Source organism: Falco rusticolus, chromosome 5 (assembly GCF_015220075.1).
Source record: "Falco rusticolus isolate bFalRus1 chromosome 5, bFalRus1.pri, whole genome shotgun sequence".
Lineage (NCBI taxonomy): Eukaryota > Metazoa > Chordata > Aves > Falconiformes > Falconidae > Falco > Falco rusticolus.
In genome coordinates, this window is record NC_051191.1 from 21,707,861 (window position 1) to 21,731,289 (window position 23,429).

General features: G+C 45.2%; 1 protein-coding gene across 1 annotated transcript in view; it reads right to left on the bottom strand.

The window, feature by feature from the left end:
- Positions 1-10,189, bottom strand: part of NET1 (neuroepithelial cell transforming 1) — a 53,988-nt gene extending 43,799 nt beyond the window's left edge. Inside the window, exon 1 of the mRNA XM_037389208.1 lies at positions 10,056-10,189. Coding sequence (XP_037245105.1) covers positions 10,056-10,189 — 134 coding nt within the window. The remainder of the gene's footprint in view (positions 1-10,055) is intronic.
- Positions 10,190-23,429: the final 13,240 nt, after the last annotated feature.

Here is a 23,429-nt window from a genome sequence, read left to right on the forward strand (position 1 = left end):
TCTGGTATGATGTCAAATGTGAATAGTGCACATTTAGCTCAGTAGGAACAGTAACAGTGCAAATACTTGAAGTACACAGTTCTGACATTTGAAAAGTTTGACCCAACAGTGGAAGCTGAAGATGTCCCACAAGTTCTCTGTTGGTGGAACAACAGCAGTTCCATTCTTCTCCCATCAGACATGTGAATGCCTCTTCTTCAGCTTGCACAAGCTTCTCCTCCTCACTTCCTACGCCTTTATTTTCTCCAGTCTTCCCTTTCACAAACATACCTGGGTCTACCTCTGCAGAAGGCTGCCACAGTGCTACAGCTCTTCGCTTTCTCAAACCTACTCACATTTCCAACCCCCCTTTGCAGAATATCACACATTAAAGCCTACCCATGTGACAGGCAATTCTGCAGGTTAACAGCAATTTTGCCCTACCTGACATGCCCACCACTCCATTAAACATAAACAAAGCAGAAGAGCTTTAAGGCTGTCAGTTTTCCTTACCCCCTTCAGTAATTTCCTTAGCTATGTTTACCAGAGATAATGCTCCCTCCTTACACAATGATCACAGGCAGCCTTACAGAGTGCTTTGAGATGTCTCTAGCAGGCACACCAAGAGCAGCATGAGGTTTGCTGGCTACCACCTGGAAACCTGCATGCCAGCATGTGAGAAAGAATGAGAGGTAATTTGATAATTAGAAGCCTTATGTGTCCACCTGGGCAGGAAAAGATTTTTGGAAGCAGTCTTTACATTTTTCATCTCTTCTCCAATTTAGACAAGGAAAAAGAAAACTTGTCAATAAATTAGTTTTCCAGTTATTTTCAATCTGAGCTCCTGAAAACACTCCTGAAGCAAAACCAGGAGTTTAAATCCTTTCAAAATATTAAGGGCAAGCAACGGGAGATGGTGGGATGTTTCAAATTCAACAGTTTCAAGGCTTTTTTGTGAAGCTAGGGCAGTCAAGGAAGCAGTCACACCTTGAGTCTGTGCTGTTTTTACGTCCACTCGGCATGATGGAAAGCACCAAAGCACCAGGATGCTGATCTGAAGCCCTGTCTCCACATTCCCAGATAGTTAGAGCTCAAGTTTTTACAACTCCTTTTTATCCAGTACAGATGCAAGTTATGTTTCTGGAGTTGAGCAGAGGATTAAATCCGTAAACTCAGGGTTTTTTTTTCCTTCACAGCTTACACTTTTCTTTAACCCATAGGCTGTTCTTATCTAAACTTGTTGAACTTGAGGTCTAATTGGTAGCAGCGTACATGGTACATCCAGGCTGCCTCTGGTAGTGCAGTACAAGTTCAAGAGGCAAGATAACTTTGGTATGACTTGGACCTCACGCTTATGCATATGTCAAAATCTTATTGTTATGGTAAAAAGAAAAGTCTGTCAGGAACAGATGTAACCCTTCCCTACAGCTAAACTCTGCTCACTGTTTGAATAAGGTAGACCTGTCTCTGATTTAACACTTGTCCCTTATGCTTACTAAAGTTAGGGAAACTACTGCACGCTTCTTTGGCAAACCACTACAAAAATAGTTTCCTAGTCTTCCATATTAACCACATTGTTCCTCTCTGCATCCTCCAGCCTTCTTTGGAGGATCCATCTTTTTCTGTAGCCTTGCATGTATTTGCTTAATTTCAAAGCTACTCACAACACATCCACTGTTACCCTCAAAGAAGCCTGTGCCTGCCACCAGGACTTAGAAGGAAGGCTTCTTTCTGCTGTTCTTGAATAGCTGAACTCTGGTATTTTCCAGCATAGTCTCAGACTACCTGCTCTCTACAGTATCTAATACAGTCATTCTCCCATCCCTTTCAAATTCTCCTGTTTTTATGTTCCCTTGCCTGCCTTTACCTGTTATCTCTTGTATTACAGATGCAAGATTCCACCCTTCAAGAAAGGAATCTTTACATTCAGTTTCCTCTGATTGCACAGGATATGGTCAAGACAGGCAGAGTGTCCTCCCAAAATTAAGATAACTGAAGTAGATGCCTGGATAGTCTCTCACTTGCATGATTTCAGTAAAATGATTCTCCTTGTCTGGAGTCAGTCAGTCCTTCCACTGGCCAGATCAGCAGGAGGATTTGTTGCTTTTTCTTGGCCTTTCCCTCCAAAGGCAGCAAGGCCCATTTCATAAAGCTCTTCACATATTAATCTTTCTATAAGACCGACAGTGCCATTGATTTTTATCTTTTCAAAGCAGATTCCAGGAGATCAGTGATCATAACCAGCAGCTGTTAAATTTGCTGAAGGGATCTGGAAGTGTGTGTAGTCTGCAGTAAGAGGGCACAAAGCAGACATTTTGTAGACTCTATTGCACTGTTGCTTGCAACTGCAGGAAACACCTCTGTGCTCTATTCCTATCCAATTAGGAGATGTAGGTGTTAACATAATTTGTTATTTTAGAAAGAATATTTTAATAATCTGCCTCAGATGTCAGGAGAGTGATACCAATCTCTCCTGCAAGTGCATTTGGTTAAGGGCTTTGGTTTTTTTATTAACTACTGCAGCTACTCAATTAAAAAAAAAAAAAAATCACGACAGGGAGGAGGTGGTCTTCTCCCCATCACACTGAACCACATCATTGCTATGGGCTCATACCACCCTTTGCCCAATTTATTGGTCAGAAGAGACAGCTAGAGTTAAGAACATCCCTAACTGTAGAAAAGATATCTTCAGCACACACAAAGATTACCTCATTGGGTGCAAAAGCACTGAAGGGCTCATTCTTACTAGCATCAAGGGACCATGTTTACAGGAAAGATGCTATCCTTATCTTTTGACTTGCAGGACTGAAGTTGGCTAGGCTCAGCAGTAATATCCTACTTCATCCAGTGTAGGTTACTTATCTGAAGGGAGCATTCTGCAAGGCATCTGTGATGAGCTTGCCCTGAAAATATTAATTGAAGCAGTAATAGCTAGGCTTAAGCAATTGGATGTTAAGGATAATGATTTGTGAGTGAAGATAATTATTTGGTAAGTGTAGCATGACTTCTATTTTACAAGACAATAACAAGCAGGCTATCATCAGCATATAGTAATTAAGAGACTTGTGTTACCCAAAATCAACATTCACACAGAGGGATGTTGAGAGGGCTGAAAGGTTTTCATAGGTTTTAATAACTGGCTGGTAGCACTTGCCACATAGGTTGGGAAAGCAGCAGTACCATGCTTTAGAAAAGACACGTTCTGAATAATTTTACAGGTATTCTTCCTCCTACTCTCATCTCATCTTCCCTATGAGAAACTTCATTCCAAGTGTCTCAAACTACCGAGAAACAGCACACTACACAGCAAGCACATTGGGGGTGCAAGAATGTGCCACAGGCCCTACCAATATTTCATAGATACTTGTTTAGAGGCCACCAAAAAGTACATGAAGCGTATGCTTCACCTTGTTTTATTAACTCTGCCTGTGTTTTAACATATTTTGCACATCCTAACAAGAAAACTGAGAACTATTTCCAGAGCTGTGCAGCTGACTAGTCAGGTATGTTCACACCTTCTTTGACCCTTGTAGGTACGAGACAGTTCCCTTGCACCAATAGTAGTTAATAGTTGACCAGTAACATCAGGATTACATTACAGTTTGCTGGATTTTAATAACCCTCTGACACTCAAAGTGTAGGGAAAGATGACCTTAAAATAGTACTAGCTATTTAACTGAAACACAGTCTATGGAGGCAGAAAATATAATGTCACAAGAACACTGTATCAGTGTAAAGCCACTCAGTTTTAGGGGTATTTTGTTTCAAGCCAGTTGCTGAATCATTGTGGGGTTCTTGTGCAAAGAACAGCTGAGGAGAAACACAAAACACAAACGCACCCTTAAAAGCCCCAAACCCTTATTTGATTTTTATGAACAATTGCTGAAGCATCAGCATGCTCTTACAGTAACTTCAGGCCAAAATATGGTCACACAATTTAGGCTACTATGGCTACTGCAGCGTTACTTGTCTCCTGTGAGCTGCGTGTTTGAGGCCCATGGAAGGACAACTGATTGAAGTGGTTGCATATAAACCTACCGTGCCTGAACACATTCAGACACAGACACTCACAGCTTGCTTTTGGAATAAAAAACAGTGGTAATAGAAGAGCCTCTAGACATTTTCTGAAAGCTACACTGTAGCTTCCAATTATGTTCAAGTCAAGCATTTTAATAGCTACCTTCTTCAGTGGAGTAAAAGTTTCCATTTGTGCTAACTTTGATGTGATAATAGGAAAGAAAAGTGTGTGTTTGCACTCTTCATTACTATTTTACCAGCCCAAGAAAGTCTGATGGAATATAGGCTTTAATCACAACAAAGATCAAAAGGAAACAAACATTCATTTCAGAAAAGCCGTAATTAGGAGAAGAAAGGAAAGAGAGAGCCATCATCATCAAAAACACTTTGCCTTCACAAGTGCTAGGTCACTGGTCAACAAACAATTGCCTTTCAGTAGGATAAATGTGTAAAGCGAATAAATAAAAGCCAATTGAAGAGTTTACTGCAGATTGCAGAACAGTGGTGGTCAGTGGGTGATCAGGGAAGATTTTTGAAAAGCTTTTTTTGTTTGTTTAATATGTAAACATATAATTCAGGAAGGACTCTCTTCAGATGCTTCCTTAGACCCCATCCTTCTCCTGCGTGGACAAACAGCTTCTTCGCTCCCATTTCTGCTACAGAAACAAACCTCTTGACAAACCTCCTGCCCAGGCTGCAGTGAAGGGTCTTGCTTCACATTACACATCTCCAGTGTGACTGCACGGTGCCATCAAAAAAGGTTATCTTTCCCCCTTCCTCCCGGCCACATCCCTGCAAGCCTAATTCAGTAATCATCTGGTCATAGGGAAAGGTGGTTCAACTGCTGATTAAGTGCAAAACTTAGCTTTTTTTGGGGGGGGGGGGGTACTGGTTCAACAGAAAACTAACTACCCAGTTCATCCTGCAGCCAAACAGTGACTGGGACTGCTGCAAGGAAAGCAGCAGGAACAGAGCTGGTTTGGGGAACCCGGAACCCACCTTTGGCAGCTGGTCAGTTGCACTGTGACAAAACACAAAACCAGACTCTCAGCTCTTCTCCAACACCTGCTACTCTACAGAGCTCCTTTGTCAGCCCAATCCGTTGATCACACCAGACAGAAGCTGTCCTTGCTTTCTCAAGTCAACACTGGTCAGCCTGCTTCAGACCAGCTTTTGCTCAGGGACTTACCATGACACCACCCTTGCTTGCACAATTTGACAACTGAGCAACTTTTCCACCTTCCACCCTAATGTGACTTAAATAGAAACCACTAGTTTCTTTTCATCCTTCCATACAAAGTCAGCCAGTTAATTGAGATTAATCTCATTTGAATAACTACTGAGAAGTGACAGTTACAATTAAAATATTTACAAGAACATGAATATGTACAATCAACTGTGATCCTCTTTCCTTCCCACTGCAGATAGCTTGTCTCAAAGCAACACGTCACTGTCTCTTGTTCAGAACTGCACTGTCTTCATGAGGTCTGGGACCCCAGGTGCCAAGCAAGTAACAACAGATCACAAAACAGGCACAACACCACATGCGAGTCATAGCATTAGTGGTTGAAAAGAACTGTGGCTCTGTACTACCAAAGATGCAGACACTCAAGAAGGGCAGTATGAGATAGGGCTTTTATTAGATGTGTGACTTGACAGCCCATCTCTGTCCTCAAAAGCTCAGCACAGCAGTACTCCAGCCCTGCACGATCGTCTCCAGGTGCCTCTGAAATATAAAAGCTACAGAATGTTTCTAGATATCTGAGAGAAAAGTTGACTCTGGATAAAGATTAAAAAAATTTGGCAAGCTCCAGGCTTGCCTGGAGTTGGATGGTACCTGTCTTCTCCCAGTGGCGTGCTGGGCCATCCCAGCTGGAGGGAGCTCCTCCAGAGCCACCCTCCAACACTGGCTCACACAGCTTGGCAAAAGATGTATGCAAGATGCAAGTTGGGGTTAGATAGCGTGTCTGGGGCAGGAGAGAGGATCTGATGTTTTATGTAAGTGTGTTACCTCAGAAGAGATAACATGCCCCTGAGCTGTCAGCTTCACCTGGATTCACCTTGAGACTAGATAAACTATGAAGCTGGGAACAAGATTACAAAGCAAACAAAACCAAAAGCAAAGTTTCCTTTATCTGTCCCAGAAACCTACCTGCAATTTATTTTGGTCGTCTTCTAGCTGCCAGAGCTGGGGGCACAAGGTTCAGAGAAACTCATCCAGCAACTAGTAATGCTGTCTGATTCTGGGTCAAAAACTAGCTGGCAACAGAGAGAATGCATTCTTGGTAAACCCATCCCTCACTCCCCCTTCAGGGCTGCTCTTTGGGCACACTCTATAGCTTCCTCTCCCTTTGTTCAACTGAGCAACCACCTCTCATGTTTATACCTTAAACCTGAATCACATTGCTGTGCGAGAGTTACAGTGGTATTGCCAATGGGGGAAAGGGATGAATGGAAAATTATAAGATGTTAAAGCAGCCCCCAGTCTAGAGCTATCGGAGGAAACATTCACTGTTCATAACTGTGTGAAGTCACTGTCTCTAGCATGCTATCAACTGTCTCCTCCCTTTTTAGATACAGCTCTGGGATTACATAGACAAGAGACTGACTACAAATACTCTGTCCAAACCACATCCCTTCACACCTCCCCAACCACATACCCATCTTTTGGAAGCATCAGGAATTCTCTAGCATCACAGAAGTGAAACATAATGCTTCCTATGAAAGTCAAACTAATACTTAAAAAACCTCACTGAAACAGTGGATTTGAGACTACTCAGGAATGTTGTAGCCATGAAAGTCTAATGGTACAAAAGCAAGGCAGGGTCTGCAAGAGGACATGTCTAACGAAAGATATTACCTCGTCCTCAAAGATTGCTGAATGTATTTAGTGCATTCAACAGAGACTCCCAGAGGCTTCAGGCCTGCAACTGGAGCTCCATTTCTGCCCAGACAGATACCCGACTAAAATCAGGCTGGCGGGCAGAGGATTCCCTCCTCCAGGGTCAGGTTACAGGGCTGGAGACAAGAGCTTTTTCCTGCATGTGTACACACACTCACAAAGTTAAAGCAAATTAACAGTGAGACTGAGGTAATTTATTGTGCATGTTTAAATATATTTATGTTCTAGTGCAAGAGTGCTAACTTAGGAAGTAGTGGCCTTTGCTGAAGTGTCCTGTGTGGCTCTCCTGGAGGCCTAGCTGAATTCAACCACCCCAGCTTGTGGATTTTCTGTTCAGAGCAGCCCTGTGCAGCAGGCTGGCTGTTCAGACCACAAACACAGCGCAAACTGTTGGAACTCTTGCCTGTCCTAGCCTAGAGACTCAAGTACTGATCCTGCCTGCAACAAGTGGATAGATGTACTCACCATTATCAAGGGGAAGAAGTCACACACTAACATATACCAGCCCTACAAGTTAAACTGGCTTAAAGCCCTACAAGGTTAGACTGGCAGCTGGACTCCTGAACACAAGACACAGATTTTGCACAGTTGGCTAAAGCAGTTTAAAAAACCCCCAACACCCCAACTAACACCCCCCCCCCCAGTTGCTTCCAGGTTGTTTTGTGTTTGTTTGGCTTTTTTTTTTTAAACAACCAACCAACTGTCCCTCTGTCCTAGTTTGCCAGTTGCCCAACAGCTGAACTAGGCCTTAAACAATTTGAATTCTGTTATTAGTGGTTTATAGCAAGATGGTTGGCTCTGCATTACTTAGGGTGGAAAAAACACAGCAAGCAGGTCAAATGATGCCAATCAGTACTTGTGAGACCCCATCTGGATACTAGGTCCAGCTTTGCTTCCCAGTACAAGAAACATCAACAACTGGAGCACATCCAGCCCACAGCAAACAACACTGTGTTGGGGCTGGAGCACAGGACGAACAAGACTGAGAGCAGGTTCACTCAGCCTAGGTGAGAGAAGGCAGAGGAGAATCTAACTGCTGACTACAGCTATCTAAAAAGGGAATAGAGAGAAGACAGAGACAGACCCTTCTTGGGCACACACAACAGAATGAAAGGAGGCAACATGCACAAGCTGCAGCAAGGATAATTTCCATTAGCTCAAAGGAAAAATATTCCCCCCCCACAACGAGTGTGGTCAAACTCTGGAACAGGGACCCAGAGAGGTAAGAAAATCTCTGTCCTTTGTGGTTTCTGAAGCCTGCCCAGCCAATGCTCTGAGCAATCTGACAAATTTGAAGTTGGCCTTGCTTTGAGCAGGTGTTGGACTGAAGACTTCCCAGAACTCACTTCCAGTTAAACTCTTCTATTATTCTATAAGCAAGCCTCAAGCCAGCGACTTCTTAATTGCTCTGCCTACATCACAAGACCACATCTAGGTGCTGAGCTGGCATCATCTTGCTAGTGAGTCTCCACACAAAGGTTTAATGCATGCATGTCTTATCTGCATAAACTTCTTTCCCAGTTTTATCACAATTTCCCTGGGCCTCTCCACACAGACAAGCCTCACAAAGGAATGTGCGACCATCCCAGAAACTGAGCCAGTGTGTTTCATCAACTCATCAAATCACTGAAGCCTTCAATTATGCTATGCTTTTCAAGTACGGTAATTAGGGAGCTACAATTTGATATTCAAGATGATACTGCAGCATGTTTCTAAGAAAACATTTATTTTTAAAATTTCATTAAAAAGTTCTGCCATCCAGAATGGTTACTAAAACCAGCCATTACGAAAACCAAGCTCATCAGTGTTTACCTTGCTTTGCTTTAAGTCACCCAATAAAGAACATGCACTCCAGTCCATGGGCAATTTCACTAGGTTTCAAAACAAGGGACTGCCCCAGTCACCTTCCTCTCACTCATTCCCATGGCACAAATGAAGCTGGAAGAAAAGCACGAGCACTTCTCAACACTCCAACCCAAGCAGCTGCCAAGTTGGGATGCAAAGGGCTGCAGTCCCGCATCAGGCACAAAGAACCAGGGCAGCGAGGAAGAGATCACATCTAGGAGTGAACCTCTGCCCAAATACAGCAGCTGGAGGTAGAAACTGTGCTGAGGTAACTAAAGCCACATTTGTCAGAAATGGGTGGTTTCTCCATCACCTGCACACCTGGAGAAATCACTTCCTAACCCTGAAGGCAACAGAAAACAGAAGCCTCTGCTGATCAATCTGGGTTTGTCTAGATAGGAGTCAGCAGGAGATGATTCACTCAGGGGTCAGCTTCTGATAGGGCAGGAGCTCCTTATAAACACATACAGGTAACTTTTTTTGGGTCAACACATAAACTGATCTTCAGGTTAACTTAAGTAGTAACAGTTTCTTTCACTGGGTGGTCTTGGAAAAGCATCCCGAGTTCAACATATCAAAATAACAGTAATAGATGGTATACACAGGGATTTAAAAATCAGAGTAAAAGCCAGGACTGACGCTGGAGCTGAGAAGGGTCTCTCCATGCCCAGGAGAGGGAGTTGATCTGCTGTTAGGGCCTGCAGAGATCCTGGAGGCTCAGCCAATCGCTCCAGGGGACGTTAAAGACACCCCACCATTACGGGACAGGAACAGACAGGAAAACTGGTTATGGCCTGAGGAATGCCCCTCCCCAGCTCCTACCATACAAGATGGGGTGTTGATGAACCCCTCACCTAATTATAGGAGACACGTTCACCTTATAAGTCAGGGGCGGAAGCCTGCCGGGGGTGTCCTCCGTTATAGAACATAGAGGGAGGCATCCCCTACGATCTGGGTTGAGCGTGTGTGTGTGTGTTAAGTGTCTGTCTCATAAGAAGGCAGGGGGCCCCCCACAGCCTGCAGGAGAGGAATTCTCCTTATGACTTAGGAAGGGAGTCCCGTACAACCGCAAGGAGGGAATATCCCTTGTAAGACAGGAGGGTGAGGGCTCCCCCACGGCCTGCCGGGGGTCTCCCTTTAGAAGACAGGAGGGAGCAGCGTCCTCTGCAGGCTGAAAGGAGCCCCCCGCCTTGTAAGCCAGGGGAACGGTGGGGTCCCCCTTCGCGGGGCGCGCACGAGCCAGGGGGAACCGTGTGCTACTGGCAGGGCTCCAGCCTCTGACGGGGGAACGGGGAGGGATCGCGGCTCCTACCGGTTGCAGGAGGCTGCCGAGGCGGTCACCGCGGGGGTGCTGTTCGCCGGGGGCGAGTGGCTGGCGCATGTCCCGGCACTGGCCTTGCCTCGTCTCAGCCGAGAGGGCTTCTGGCCAACAGGCTCTGCCTCCATGGCTACACGTCGTACCAGTGAAGGGAGAAGGCGGGGACTAGCCAAGCCGCACCGCTTCCGCTCGGCGGAAAATGGCGACAGTAGTACCGGCAGCAGCGAACCGGCGGTTTGAAAATGGCGGCGGTAGCGGCAGAGGCCAATCAGCGCGGCGGGCGGGGCGCGTGGCCAGGAGGCACGAGGGCGCCGCTCTGACGGACGCGGGCCGGCCGGGGGAGGGGGGGACGAAGAGCGCAGCGCCCCCTACTGCCCCGCGCGAGGGAGGTCCCCGGCTGGCGGGAAACTGAGGCACGGAGCCGTTGTGACCGGCCATCGCCGGCCTGCTCCGTCCCGGCCAACGCTATGCTTCCTTTCCTCCCGTCCTCCCTCCTTCCCTTCAGTATTTTTTCCGCAAAGAATGCAAGGCCAGCACCCCACGGCCCCGGGAAGGGGAGCAATGTCCTCATCCCCATGAGGGAGTTGGAAATCAACGAGACGTTGTTGGAGAAACAACTTAAAAATCTTAAAAAATTTACCTCAGACACCCCCCTCAAAACACACACGGGCAATTTAAATGGGGTGTTACTTTGGGGGTGTCCCCTGGGTGTAGGCATGGGGCTGAGTCGGCGGCTTCCCTCACAGAGCATCCTGCCCGCACCCCTGGCCCTTTCCCATCTCGCTTTTAAGGGGCTTTCCCTCTCCCGGGATGACACGGGATGTGCCTGGACCAAACCATCCCTGTGAGGCATCACGAAGCCATGCAAAGGAAAAAGGTGGGACTTTCGACTCCTGCTCCCTGGTGTGGAGAGGGCGAGATCTGTCTCACCACAGCCACGTCTCGGCATGAGACCACTGTGTAAACCATTTGCAGTGGGGTCTTCACTTCTGATAGTGCTAGAGAAAAGCAGACACCTTGGCGCGACAGGCGTTGACTAGCAAACCCCAGAAACTCTGCCTTGAAAAGCCATCAGGAGCCCTCATGGTTCCTCCCATCCCACTTGGAGTTAAGTGGTGCTTTGAGCAAGACACTGGGTGAACGGTTAGACACATTCAAGTGAAGGTATCAGTTGGAAACATGTCCCACTTGGCTGAGATTTTGATTTTCCTCCATTTCAGCCCTTTCCCTCTTTGGAAAGTGGCTGTCATGGAGGGGATGGGGTCTCTCCCCTCATGGGGTGGCAGCCCTGGCTGTTCCTGTAAGAGGGGGTGGGTTATGATTTATAATTGCTTATAAATTGGAAGTATCTCTGGATACTTCTGGGTACTGGAGCACAAATCTGCCTTTAGATCAGACAGTTTTGGCAGAAAGATCTCCCTTTTTAACAATACTGGCACTCCAGGAAGCTATGCTGGAATAGCCTTTTACAGTTAGTTGATCATGTTCATTTCAATCACAGGTTGATCTCAACTTCTGTGTAGCAGTTGGATGAAATTCTTTGAAATCCATTAAAACCCCCACATATGCACAAGGTATTCGACTGACTTGGCTGTATTTTAATAATGAATCAGAAATGGATTCTTCAGAGATACTAAAAAACAAATCTAGCTTTTGAAGTGGAACCTGTGGCTTGATTTGGAGAAGTAGATGCCCCCTCTTTAAGCTGAAAGTAGCAGCCTGCCAAAAGGCTTAACATAACCATATGCGAGACAAAGATTTGAAGGTTTTAGAAAGAAGTTGTACTTCTATTTTGAAATATACTGTTGGGATGGGAAAAAGAATAAGCATACCCAATACACCAGGCTTGCTCTCAGCAGTGTGCCAGAGGAGTCAGACTCAGCACTGATATTATGCCAAAGCAAAGGGAATTATTTTGCTTATTTTATTCCAGTGCAGACTTAACATGACAAAACTGTTAAGTTTCTATTTTTGTTCAAACCTAAACTAGATTTAGCAACTTGTATTGCCTCACTTGGTATTTAATTTATATTGGCTTATAGTTACTGATAGACATTCAGTATGCTTCAGACATTCATACACTTAATCTCTACCAATCAAATTCTTTCACGTCTTTCCAGTCCTCCTTCACAGCTGCCTCCTACCTCAGTGACCTCCCCTGCTCAGCTGGACCCTGGTTTCTGCAACAGCCATCCACAAACTGGTGTCCTCCTGCTTTTGAAAAGCTTCCTGTCTTTTCAAAAAAAGACCTCCTGTTTTTTGCATTCTGCAGTGACCGCAGCTGCATCCCTGAGCACTGTATCCCCCTCAGTACAGCAGGCAGTGAGCCACAGACTTATCAAATTACTTTTCCATGCAGTTGGAGAACTCAGTACAGACATCGCTGATCTGAGAAGTGCTTGTGGTGGGCCTTCTCTGCTGCAACTATAGATAGGTAGGTCATGAGTGCAAAGCATATCCAAGGATGTGGTCACCAGATGTGACTCTCTTGGTGAAGTCAATACTGAAGGCTCTGTTAAACCAAGGATGTGATGGGAGAGGACACCATCCTATCAGCAGGTACAAGTGGGATGCTGGGTATCCAAGTTGTGGTTAGTGATATCATAGATCTATGACCTGGCCTTCTTGTCTCCTGTGGAGTCCAAGTGTCCCAGGGTGGGCTGGGAGGTCAGTGTGGAGCTGCCTCTGGAAGCTGGCAAGTCTCCCTGTCTTCAAGTCGATTTGCAGAGCTACAGCTTAGATCTGAATGACCAGAAGGCAATAGAAGGCGTTCCAAGAAACTGGTACAGAGGAGCATTCAATCCAAATGTAGATTTTTGAAGGCCACACTTCGTTTGGAGTCAATCACGATTGCACTGAGCTGTGGCCAGGCTAGGGAGGGAAATGCACCCTGAAATCTGAACTTGAGCAGAGCCAGGTCTGCCTTATTATCAACTCTTTTGCACCCACCTGTCTTTGCTTTTCAGTTGCATGTTCAAGACAAAGTCTCCATCCATCTTCAAGCAGCAGAAGCATGACAGAACTCAGGTTGCCTCTGCTCTGCACTCACCGAGCTTCATCTGCCATTTTGGAAGTTTCATCAATCAGTGTCCAAATCCAACATTACCTTCCCAGGGGTGCAGCAGTCCCAGATTGTTGGCAGCATCTCCCTTCCCATTGACATGGGGTTCACTGTAAAAGTAGAACAGTGGACACCAATCTGAATTTCAGCCATAATGAAATATGTTTGCTGGAGACTGTAGTAAAAAGGAGGTCAGGTGGCAGAGGAAAGAGAGGAGCAGAGCAAGGAGTAGACTGAAAATCAGAGCAACTGTTACCTTTCTATACGAGGGTCTTAGGTCTTTATATTAAATTAATTTACATTACAGTGAGTCCCCTACAACTCATATCCAACTTGAACTCATATCCACAGTAGTCACAGGATCTGTTGAACAGTGAAAGACAAAGGGGAACCTCAAAGTATGTGCCACAGCTCAGAAGAGGGAAGAACCTCGCTGTAAGAAACAGGATTTCTGGTGCAAACATTTTAGGAAAGCTAAGAAGCCAGTCAAGCTCAGGGATCCATTGCATGTGTCTTGTAATCCTCTTGATTAGGTTTCCCCCGATTTTTGGTATCTCTCCAGTGACTGTGGGCTCTGGAGCTAAATGGATGCTCTGGACAGCTGCCCCTCAGTCCTCTCTCACTAATGAAGGACCCAGAGGAGCTTATTGATTTGCTTGATTATGGGAGTGGGGCCTTGTAGTTGGACCCCATGTTTGAGGCAGTACTGCACTGTCCATCTGCACACCACTCTGTCTGGCAGAGATGGAAAAGCAGAACCCCTGAGTAGGACCAGGGAAGAGGCAAACCAAGACACTGTGAAAGAAACCTTTTCACAGTTCCCATTCCCTGCTGAGGGGCAGTAGCAACCACAATGATTTCATCAGAGGAGCCAGAGGCTGCACAAGAAAATCCTTCCTGACACTAAGGAGATCCTGTTTCTGACATGTTCCTCTCTCGCTCTGCTGTATGGCAGAGCCTACCAGACTGGAGACATCGTGCCCAAGGGGATCCCCAGCTTCTCGTCACAGGCAGCTATGAGGGCAAGCACTGGGCAGGAAGGGTACATGACTGCCAATCAGCACATGAGCAAGAGTCTTCAGCTAGACACGCCAGCCTCACCCTATGTCTTCTTCCCCTCACTTATGCATGAGACTTAGCAGCTGCATAGCCCTGCTACTTGTGCAGTTTATGCGCTCACCAGAGCTTGGAATTTTAATAAGCATAAGTTGATTTAGGATGCTATATAAAGATATTATCTCAAAGTCAGGCATTTAGCTCAACACTGGTTGGTGTGCTCTTTGGTGATGGTCAGGACAGAAGCTTTGCCTTGCTTCAGGCTACATCCTGACTTTATGGCTGAGTCCCTGGTAGTATCTGAGGCTGTTTGCACCACCGAGGCTGTGTTTGAGGCTGTTTACACCACTGAAGATGGACTTGGGCAGCCCAATGCCCATCAAAGGCAAATAATGGTTCAAGGTTATGTCCATATAGTATCTGTGGGATCTCATGAGTGGTACACAATTAGAATTACTGACAAGGCACAGCCTTTCAGGGGCTTGCTAAGAGGGTGGTGAGAATCCCACTGATGCTACAGCACCTACCTGCTTGCAAGTGCTGTCAAGGGTTTGCAAAACAGTTTCACTACATTTTCGGAAGGTCGTGGTGCTCCAGGAGAAATCTTGAGTTTGAGCTATGCTCCATTCTGCATCTTCAAGACCAGAAAATATTTTGCTCAAAGGAGGGCTTTTGCCTGCTAGGCTTTCTTCTCCCCACTCTCAGCAAGGAGTAGTAGAGACTCTATTGACCTAAATGTCTGTCTTGTTAGGACTATTCCCTTTTGGAAAGATTTTTTGGATTAGGCAGGGGATTAGTAACACATGCGTTAAAGCCTTGTGGTTCTCAAACAAGCAGACTTAATTAGGCAAATATTAAAGCACACCTCATTGACACCAATCTCTTTCAGGATTCAAAGCATCAAGTTATTTTGTAGAATTTTATACATTTGGCAATGTTGCTCTTTTAAGCACTTACACTACTTCGAAAGTAGTCATCTGGAGGATTCGAGGCAGCTTAGACATTTATAGTGCTATAAAACCTTAGGCCATAAATTGCACATGATTAGCGTGTGTGTCACCATCAGTATTCAGAGCCATTAAAAAAAAAACCCAAAACCAAAACACCAACCTGTCTTGTATTTTCATCTAGAAAAAAAACCCTAGAAAATAAGTAAAACTACATGAAAATCGCTCTTGCATTCCAGGTAGTCAGCAGGCATTAAGTTTGATAATGCATGTGGTTCACAGCCACGACAGAAACTCTGCCAAGTGACACAATGAACTCATGAAAGGTTTCACATCTCTTCCACGAGGCTTATGAGATACCCAAGCTGGCCAAACTGCTGCTGTAAGCCTCAAGTGATGCATTTCTCAATGGTTGCACGCCATGCAGAATTGACTCCCTTTAGAGAGAGAGAAAAAGAAAAAAAGCAAAAGCAAATCAGTTTGGATAATCCAAGTCACTCTGCTCTTCTGTTTTCACTCCTTGCACCTTCTACAAACATTACAGTTGGACCTCACTTGTGTTTTGTCTTAGCCAGAGAGCTGACCAATATAAAAAAGCCAGCACAGCCCTACGTGTATTTTTACAATGCATTGCAACCTTCAGAAGATGAAGGAAAAAGTGGTTTGCTTTTACAACTTTGAAATGATTGTTTATGTAGGCTTAATGACAGCATGTATCATTGTCAGAGATTTGGGACCATTACAAAAGCCCTGTGAACTGCAAGTAATCAGAATTGTCAGTCATCTATGAGGTTTGTCTGTGGCGATGGGAAAGGCTCTTGCTCAAAACTTCTTCGCACAGCTCAGCACAGCAGGGGAACAGGTCTCTAGCTACAACACCCTTTTGACACTGCTATGAATTTACTTTCAGCAGCTCCAAAACAATGCTTTTCCATAAGGGAGCAGAGAAATGTGCAGGAATGAGAAGATCCCGTGAAGCCAAGAACAGCCTGGACACTCAAATATGTCTACCTACCTTTTCCAGCCATGCAACTGATCCCTGTACTCCACACATTTAAATTAATCCAAATAATTCAAATTAAGCCTCAGTGTTCAAGCCTAATTCTTCTAAAGCACTTGATGCAAAGATTCAATTTTCAACCCCACTAAAGGCTGTGTTGGTACTCTGACATTAAACATGAACGGAAGCACTAAGGCTGAACTCTTAAACGGGTCATGAATTTGGTTAAGAACCTTTCTAATCCTGTCTTTGCTCTAGATGCTTCCCATGCACAGACAGGTGGGAGTGAAAAGTCCCTCTGAGAAGGGCCCTTTGTAGAGGGTCACTAATGAGTTGAATCAATGCTGAAATGCACCAGGCAGTTCCATGGTGAGGACTAACAGCAACGCCCTAGTGAATGATGGGGATTCTGGCTCAGTCTCTTTGATTAAAACAAAAACTTGCAAGACTGGTAGTAGGGTTGCATACCAAGACAGCAGAGAGCTTCTAGGATTTTTTGCAGAACAAGGTAACATCACTTTATTGGCAGAGAGAAAGACACGACTCAGTTTCTTCAACAAGCTTGTGCACATACACACTCTCTTGACCGATGAGATGGTTTCAGCTTTGTAGACAGGGAAATGCAAGAGAGAGATCAAGAAAAAAAAAAATGGGTATTGGAAAGATGAAAACAAGTCACACAGCAGTAAGTTAGTTACCTGGAGTCCTGCTGAATAAATTGAAATTAGAAGTGCCTGTGAGCTGACACTAATGTTGGACAATATTCAGGGGCACGAGACAAACTGATGGCAGGGAAATGCATTGAGAATTATTGAGTATGTAGAAACCATGTGCAGTTCGGCAAGTCCCTGAACTGAATAAAAATCAGGGGAGAGACTTCAGGGGATGTGTTGTATACATTTTCCCAGCCCGTTACGCTTCTCCAAGCAGCTGCTGGTGACCACAGTTGGGAGCAGGGCACTGGGTGGTAAACCTTTGCCTGACACAGCCACCCTGAAACTCATTAAAGTCCATCTTTCTTCAAATTACTATAGAAGAAAGCTTTTCCTTAAAGCATTTACCTCATTACTCCAAAGACAATTAAAAGGAGAAGAGTAGAAATAACCCTTTGCAACTGGAGAATAGATAATATATCCTTGCACACTCACTATTTCTATAGCCTAACCCCACCACAAAGAAGTCTGTACCCCACAGCTGGTTCCTATCTGCTTTAGGGAATGCAGAGGAGAAGCACAGCTGTGCAGACACAAATAAAGAGATGGTGCTTTCTCCACCCTTGGTTACAGGAATAGCTTTGAGGCAGAGCTGGTTGGGGGAATTCTGCTGGAACTATGTTCTGCTGAAATATGCATTTCCACTCCCATTGAGCCGTCAACCAGAATGGGATAAGTCTGCCAGTGTTTTATTTGGAAAGAAAAATGAGGGGAGTAGGGGAGAAATTGGATTGTCAAAACATCCCATCCTGATAGCCTTGAAATGAAAGCCTTGAAATGGGTTTTAATCACTTTTTGCTGTAACTTTTTGCATTATGATAGAGAATGCCAAAAGTTCCTACTGATGCCGAATGCTTCTTTTGACAGTACTGTATTAGTAATTTACTTTTGTGGCAAGTTTAATTCTTTTTTTTTTTTTTTTGTGAGTGTATCTGAATGGATCCCCCTGCATCTAAGTTGTTCTACTGTCTGACACCACAAGGACGTGTTTGGAGATGGAGTTTGGCTGAAACTAAATCTGTACATTAGGGAAGGGGTAAGAAACCTTATAAGCAAAGCAAGTGGAATTGCCCCTGCTTGCATCCTTTACATGCATGAAGCAGAAAGGGCTGACACCAAGGAGCAGTATAAAAACAAACCGTGCATGGACAGAAACACACAGTGAAATGCTAAGATATGCAGGCTCATGCTCAGATAAATCATCCCTTGTTATCAGTAACAGATGCCTAAGCTGAGGTTGGGGCCTCACTGCATGATAGATAAAGGACAACCGCTATCACGAGCAGTGCTTCAAAGTCAGCCCTGGCAAACCTAAATTAGGGTAACAGTGGACTGATGCCTCCCTACAAGGAGAAGCAGGGGTATCCAGAGGAGTAGTTGGCCCATCAATAAGTGGGTGCCCCTTGGGAGGTTCCTCATTTGCTCATCAGTCATGAAGCTGAAGGCCACACAAAAATTTGCAGGGCCAACATGTGATGGCCACCAAAGCTCCTGAGGGTCACAACAAACTTGTGAGATATGTGCTCACTGCCATCTGAGCTTTGGGAACCACTGGCACGCACCAAGTTTCTCCCCTGTCAGAGGCTTGTTATTGGATAGTGGTGTTACGTGAGGTGAGCCCAGGTTTGCCTAGGTCACTGGGGAGTTCCCATTAATGATGTTAGTGGCTTTATGCTTCTGGAGGACAGCAGAGGCAGATGGAGACCTGCTGTGGAATGGAATCTGGCAGTTCAGGCTGAAGTGGAGGATGGAGATCTCTAGGACTGTTGTTCTGCATATTCGGCCAGCACTGAATTCACTTGAAAAGACAACAACTGCCGTCAGGGGGATGAGGGTGTGGAAAGCTGGCAACTTGTACTTCCCAGAAAAAGGCATAATGAGAGCTAGTGGCTGGAAGCCGATGCTAGGGAAATTCACATGTGAAACAGGGAGCAAATTTAACTAGGTGAACAATTAAACATGGGAGCAAATTATTTCACAAATTGTGGATTTTGGAACTACATGAATCACTATTTTTTCAGTTCAATCAACAAGCCAAAAATACAAAAAAATTCCACATTTGTCTCTGCCTGAAGCGAAGTGAGATTTTTCCCTCCTCTTTTTCCTGCTTCAGCAATACCAACAATTAATATTGAATTAAATATTTTCTCTTCCCAGGGCCAAAATATTTTGATTCCATGGGGGCACCTCTAACAAAAGCAAGTGATAGGCCTGAAGGATAACATATAAGTGCCATTCTCCAAAGTGGCACAGGAAACCCAGTGCCTTCTCTCTTCCTCAGCAGCCTGGTGAGTCAAGTGCTTGCCCAGAGCATGGCCACAGATCACTTCTCCCTTCCATCTCAGGACACTCAGCCAGCATGTTTTGGGACACCACCCACATCCTCGTGGGTAAGGATTTGCTTCACAGAGGCGAACAGCAGCTGGTGCCAGACCACATGGAGGGGACAGCAACAGGAAGACCAGGGAGGGCGAGGAGGCAATATTTAGGATGTGGGAGTGGGAAGAAGGAGGCAGCAGCTGTGAGGTCTGGCTATAAAAAGGCTCGGAGCTGCAGCAGCAGGTCCTCTGTGGGGGGTGGTCTCTGTCCTTCTCGTCAGTGTTCTAAATATGTCTTGGAGCTGAGATTGCAGGCAGGTTGTCTCTGTCACCATCAGACTATAGCAATCTTCTCTTTTGCTTTCCATTTCCCAAGAAGGACAGAAATCAGACCCCAAAATTTTTTACTTGGGTTTACCAAAACCACATAATTTCACGAATAAATGCTTTATGCTCTGAACTCCTCGAGTTCCTCATTTTCTCTTTTCTTATTGAGGAACAGATGCCTCTTAGAAAGAGAAGACCTTGTCTGACTGGCAGGCTTGGTGCACACATTTTGGTAAGATCTTGGTTAAGCCAGAAATAAATAGCTTCTCTATACTCAGAGGCCACCTTTATTCCCAGCAGATATTTGGAGGCCACAACGGTGGCAGCAGTGTTTGCATGATGCTCTATCTAACAAAAGAACCTCGCCTGACCCAATTATGGTTGAATTCCCTCACTTCCAAAACAGGCAGAGCTGTGTGCCCAACCTGCTTGGCTTGAATTCCCTAAATCCATGGCATAGCCCCAAGCAGGAGCTGGGTAATGCTCCCATCTCCCCTCAGAGGCAGAGGTTGGGATGAACATGCTGGTGGAGGAGAGATGTTCACATAGGTGGCTTCCTCTTGCAGGTCAGCTTATGTCTTTGTCCACCAAGGCTGCAGTCTTGTCCCCATGCCTCAGTAGAGCTGGGGGTTGAATACCCTCCATGCTCCAGGCTCAGCTGACTCAGCTAAGCCCATACACAGTACTGACAGTACAAAGGGAAATAAAGCTTCTCTAAAGATATTTACCCTTTGTCTGGGAATGTTCTTACAATCAGGTTGCTGCATACAGGTCCTTGGCCAGAGGGTTAATCTTCCCTCCTAAAAAAACCTTGAGGTCAACTTAGAACAGGTTGCTTGAGGACTTGCGCAGGTGAATTTTGAATACATTCAGGGATGAAAATTCCCCCATATGCTTCAGTATCTGCTCCTGCTCCATTAGCTGACCACCTTCATGGTGAGTTGAAAGGTGTCCCCTTCTCAAGGATCAACCAGCCCAGCACTTACCCTGTCCTCCTACATCCCATACTCCAAATCTGACCAGCTTGGCAGTCTACACTGGACCTGCTGTAGTATATCAATGTCTGTCTTGTACTGGGAAGCCCAAGGTGGACCCAGTAAGCAGAGAGTTTCACAAATGCAGAACAGAGAGAGTGAAAACTTCCTGCCCTTGAATGGCTGGTGCTCACTCACACTGACACAGTCTGTGACAAGGTTATCTCCCTCAGTCCCAGCGCTGTCAACCTGTTGCAACTATGGCTGAGCTAAAGAAGGTTTGGGAACCATTTAATGAGAGAATGAAGAGGTAAATAAGGGAATTAGTAAACAAGTTACTACTAACCACTCTTACCTATCTGCTGCTAGTAACCACACAGGCACTACTGAGACTTAAGGGCAGATTCAGAGCAGTCTTAAAGATATACCTACCCATTTGCAGGATGGGGCCAAAACTGGCTCAGAGTCCTTATGTCAGCTCCTGACAAGAGGGCAAAATGAACACTTCATAGTCACCAGGTAAGGCAAACAGAGGGTCTGAGCCTGCACCCGAATGTCCCAGAGGTGCAAAAGTCAGCAGATTCCCATGAAGGTCATTGAACATATGGAAGAAAGACCAAAATTTGCAGGTTTGTGTCTAAAAATAGGCAAAATAGAGTGTATCAGCAGCAGTACTCTGAATAATGATAAGGAGAAGATTGTTTCTGCTAAATAAAGTGAATTACACGAGGGCAGACAAACTTCCCCAGAGTTTCCTTCTTTTTAGGATAACCCAAACGTTGGCATCTATTTTTATTTCCCCCCCCAGCTGAGGCTCTTTGGAAAAAGAAAAAACCACTCACATTGCACTGCACCCAAGGCTGTTTAATCACAGAGATCACACCAGCTAGACAGTAATAGATCATTTTATCCCTTGCTGTTTCTAGGGATGCAAAGGAAAAGGAGCTCTGCTCCTTTAAGCTAGCAGAAAGCTTCTTTATATTCAGGTGGAGTCAAGCCTTCCTGGGCTATAAAGTTGCAGGGAGAGGCAGGGGCAGCAGCTGTTTTGCTTAGATCTTAGCAAGCCTCCAGTCTCATCATGGTAAGAGCATGCCTTGTATTTGTCTAAACTTAAAATATAGATTGTATATTTTCCAAGTGTTCTGAGCTAAACAGCTTGCTTGCTTTCTCTCTCCTTTCTCTTGGGGATGTTAATTCCAAACAGCTTTGTTTCATTGCTGATTACCTTATGGTTTATTGATTCAATGTTTGCTCCTTATAAGGGAAAAGTGAGGGACTTGGTTGGAGAAGAGCTATTTAAGTGGCCTCTTGCTGCTTTTTGTTCTGAGTTTGCAGTTCCTGAGGTGGGGTCTGTAGAGCTGCAAAGTTTCTGCCTCTTTAGTGCAAGTTGGGTTTACTTTTTTGGGGGCACCACTGTACCTCAGTACACAACTATGTGATAGACTAAAGCTTAAATTTTTGACACTACTAGTCCTTTTCCCAAAGTTTAACACTTCAACCCTTCCACTGCCACAGGGAACTAGTGCAACTTGCAGAGACCTTTAGGGTTTTTTTTCTTTAGGAGTGAGCTGCCATGTTGCCTTTGTCTGTTACAAACCCTTGGGATTAGATACTAAATGAATAAAGTCCCTCTTCCTTCTAGCTTTTTAATTTAATCTTTGTGTTAAAGAGTTTGCAGCTGTGAAACTAAAGTGGATTGATCTGGCTACTAAAAAACTGCAACCCTGAACAGTGCTGGCTGATCTAGCTGAAACTTTTTGTAAAGAATAATGCAACTGCCATATCATTGTGAATGCAAAAGACTAATTTGTTGAAGATCTGGTGGTGTCCCTTTGCATGTTGCAAATGGAAGAAAACTTCAAAGTAACTCCTAGCGAGCCAGCTTTTGAACTTTTCCTTTTATCTGCTGACTTCTTGAGTCTGTCTTGGCCATAAAACAGTTAAACATTTACATAGTATTTCCAATGGGAAAATCAGCTGGACAACAATAGGCTGCATATAGCCAGAGTCTGTAAAATGCAGTTCATCTTGATGCAAATGTTTGAGATCCCAGATCTCAAAAAACCTTCTGGCATATTTGAGAGGGAAAAAAAACCTGCAGAAAAAAGCTGTACTTTCTTCCTTCCAGCAGGCCCCTTTTTCTCTTTTTTTTTTTTTTTTTTTTTTTTTTTCTTCCTCCCCTGTTCTCTGTGCTGAAAATACCAGTGCTCCCTTGAAGCAGGTGCTGTGACTAGAGAGCTGGGAGAGGATAGTGAGTGGAGCAGCTGCCCCAGCTAAGCACTGGTGAAACGGCTGTGGCACTGACCCTTGCAAGCTGTGGCAAGGAGCTATTGCAACCATCTTGCTGAGAGGGATGGGCAAATGGCAGTCAGCATTTCCCACATAGTGCAAATATCAACTCGGAGAGGGAGGACTTAAACACAGCCTCCACGCCCAGCAGAACTGGTGGTCTCAGCCCAGACCTGGATTAAGTGGTGTTTAGTCAGCTGTGGGTAAAGGAGTTGGTGTCCCTCTGTGGTACCAGGAGTATTCATCCAGCTGGTTTCTAGCTTCATGGTGGGTGACCTGGGCATGTGGTGGCCATTGGAGTTGTTTGAGGGCTGAGAAATGTCTTGGCACATCCATGCTTGGAGACCAAGAAGGGAATAGTTGCATTGTGTCCTTCTCATGGCTACTCCCACATGTGGTTAATGCCCAGGACTGTCTAGCATTGCTTAAGAGGGTAATGACTTTCAAGGGACAGAGTCCCTCTGGCAGCATAGTTATGCCTAGGGGCGTGCACACACAGTGTCCTCTCAGCCCTGAGACAGCTGGGCTGTCAGTGGCATTTGTTATGCTCTGCTCGGGGTGGGCTACTTGGAGCTCGGCTTACCTGTGGAGACCCCCAGCTCTGGGTGGGACTAGGTGGTGGTGCAAAAATGAGGTGAGAGCTGAACCAAGCTGCCCATTAATGCTACAAATGGGATCCACTG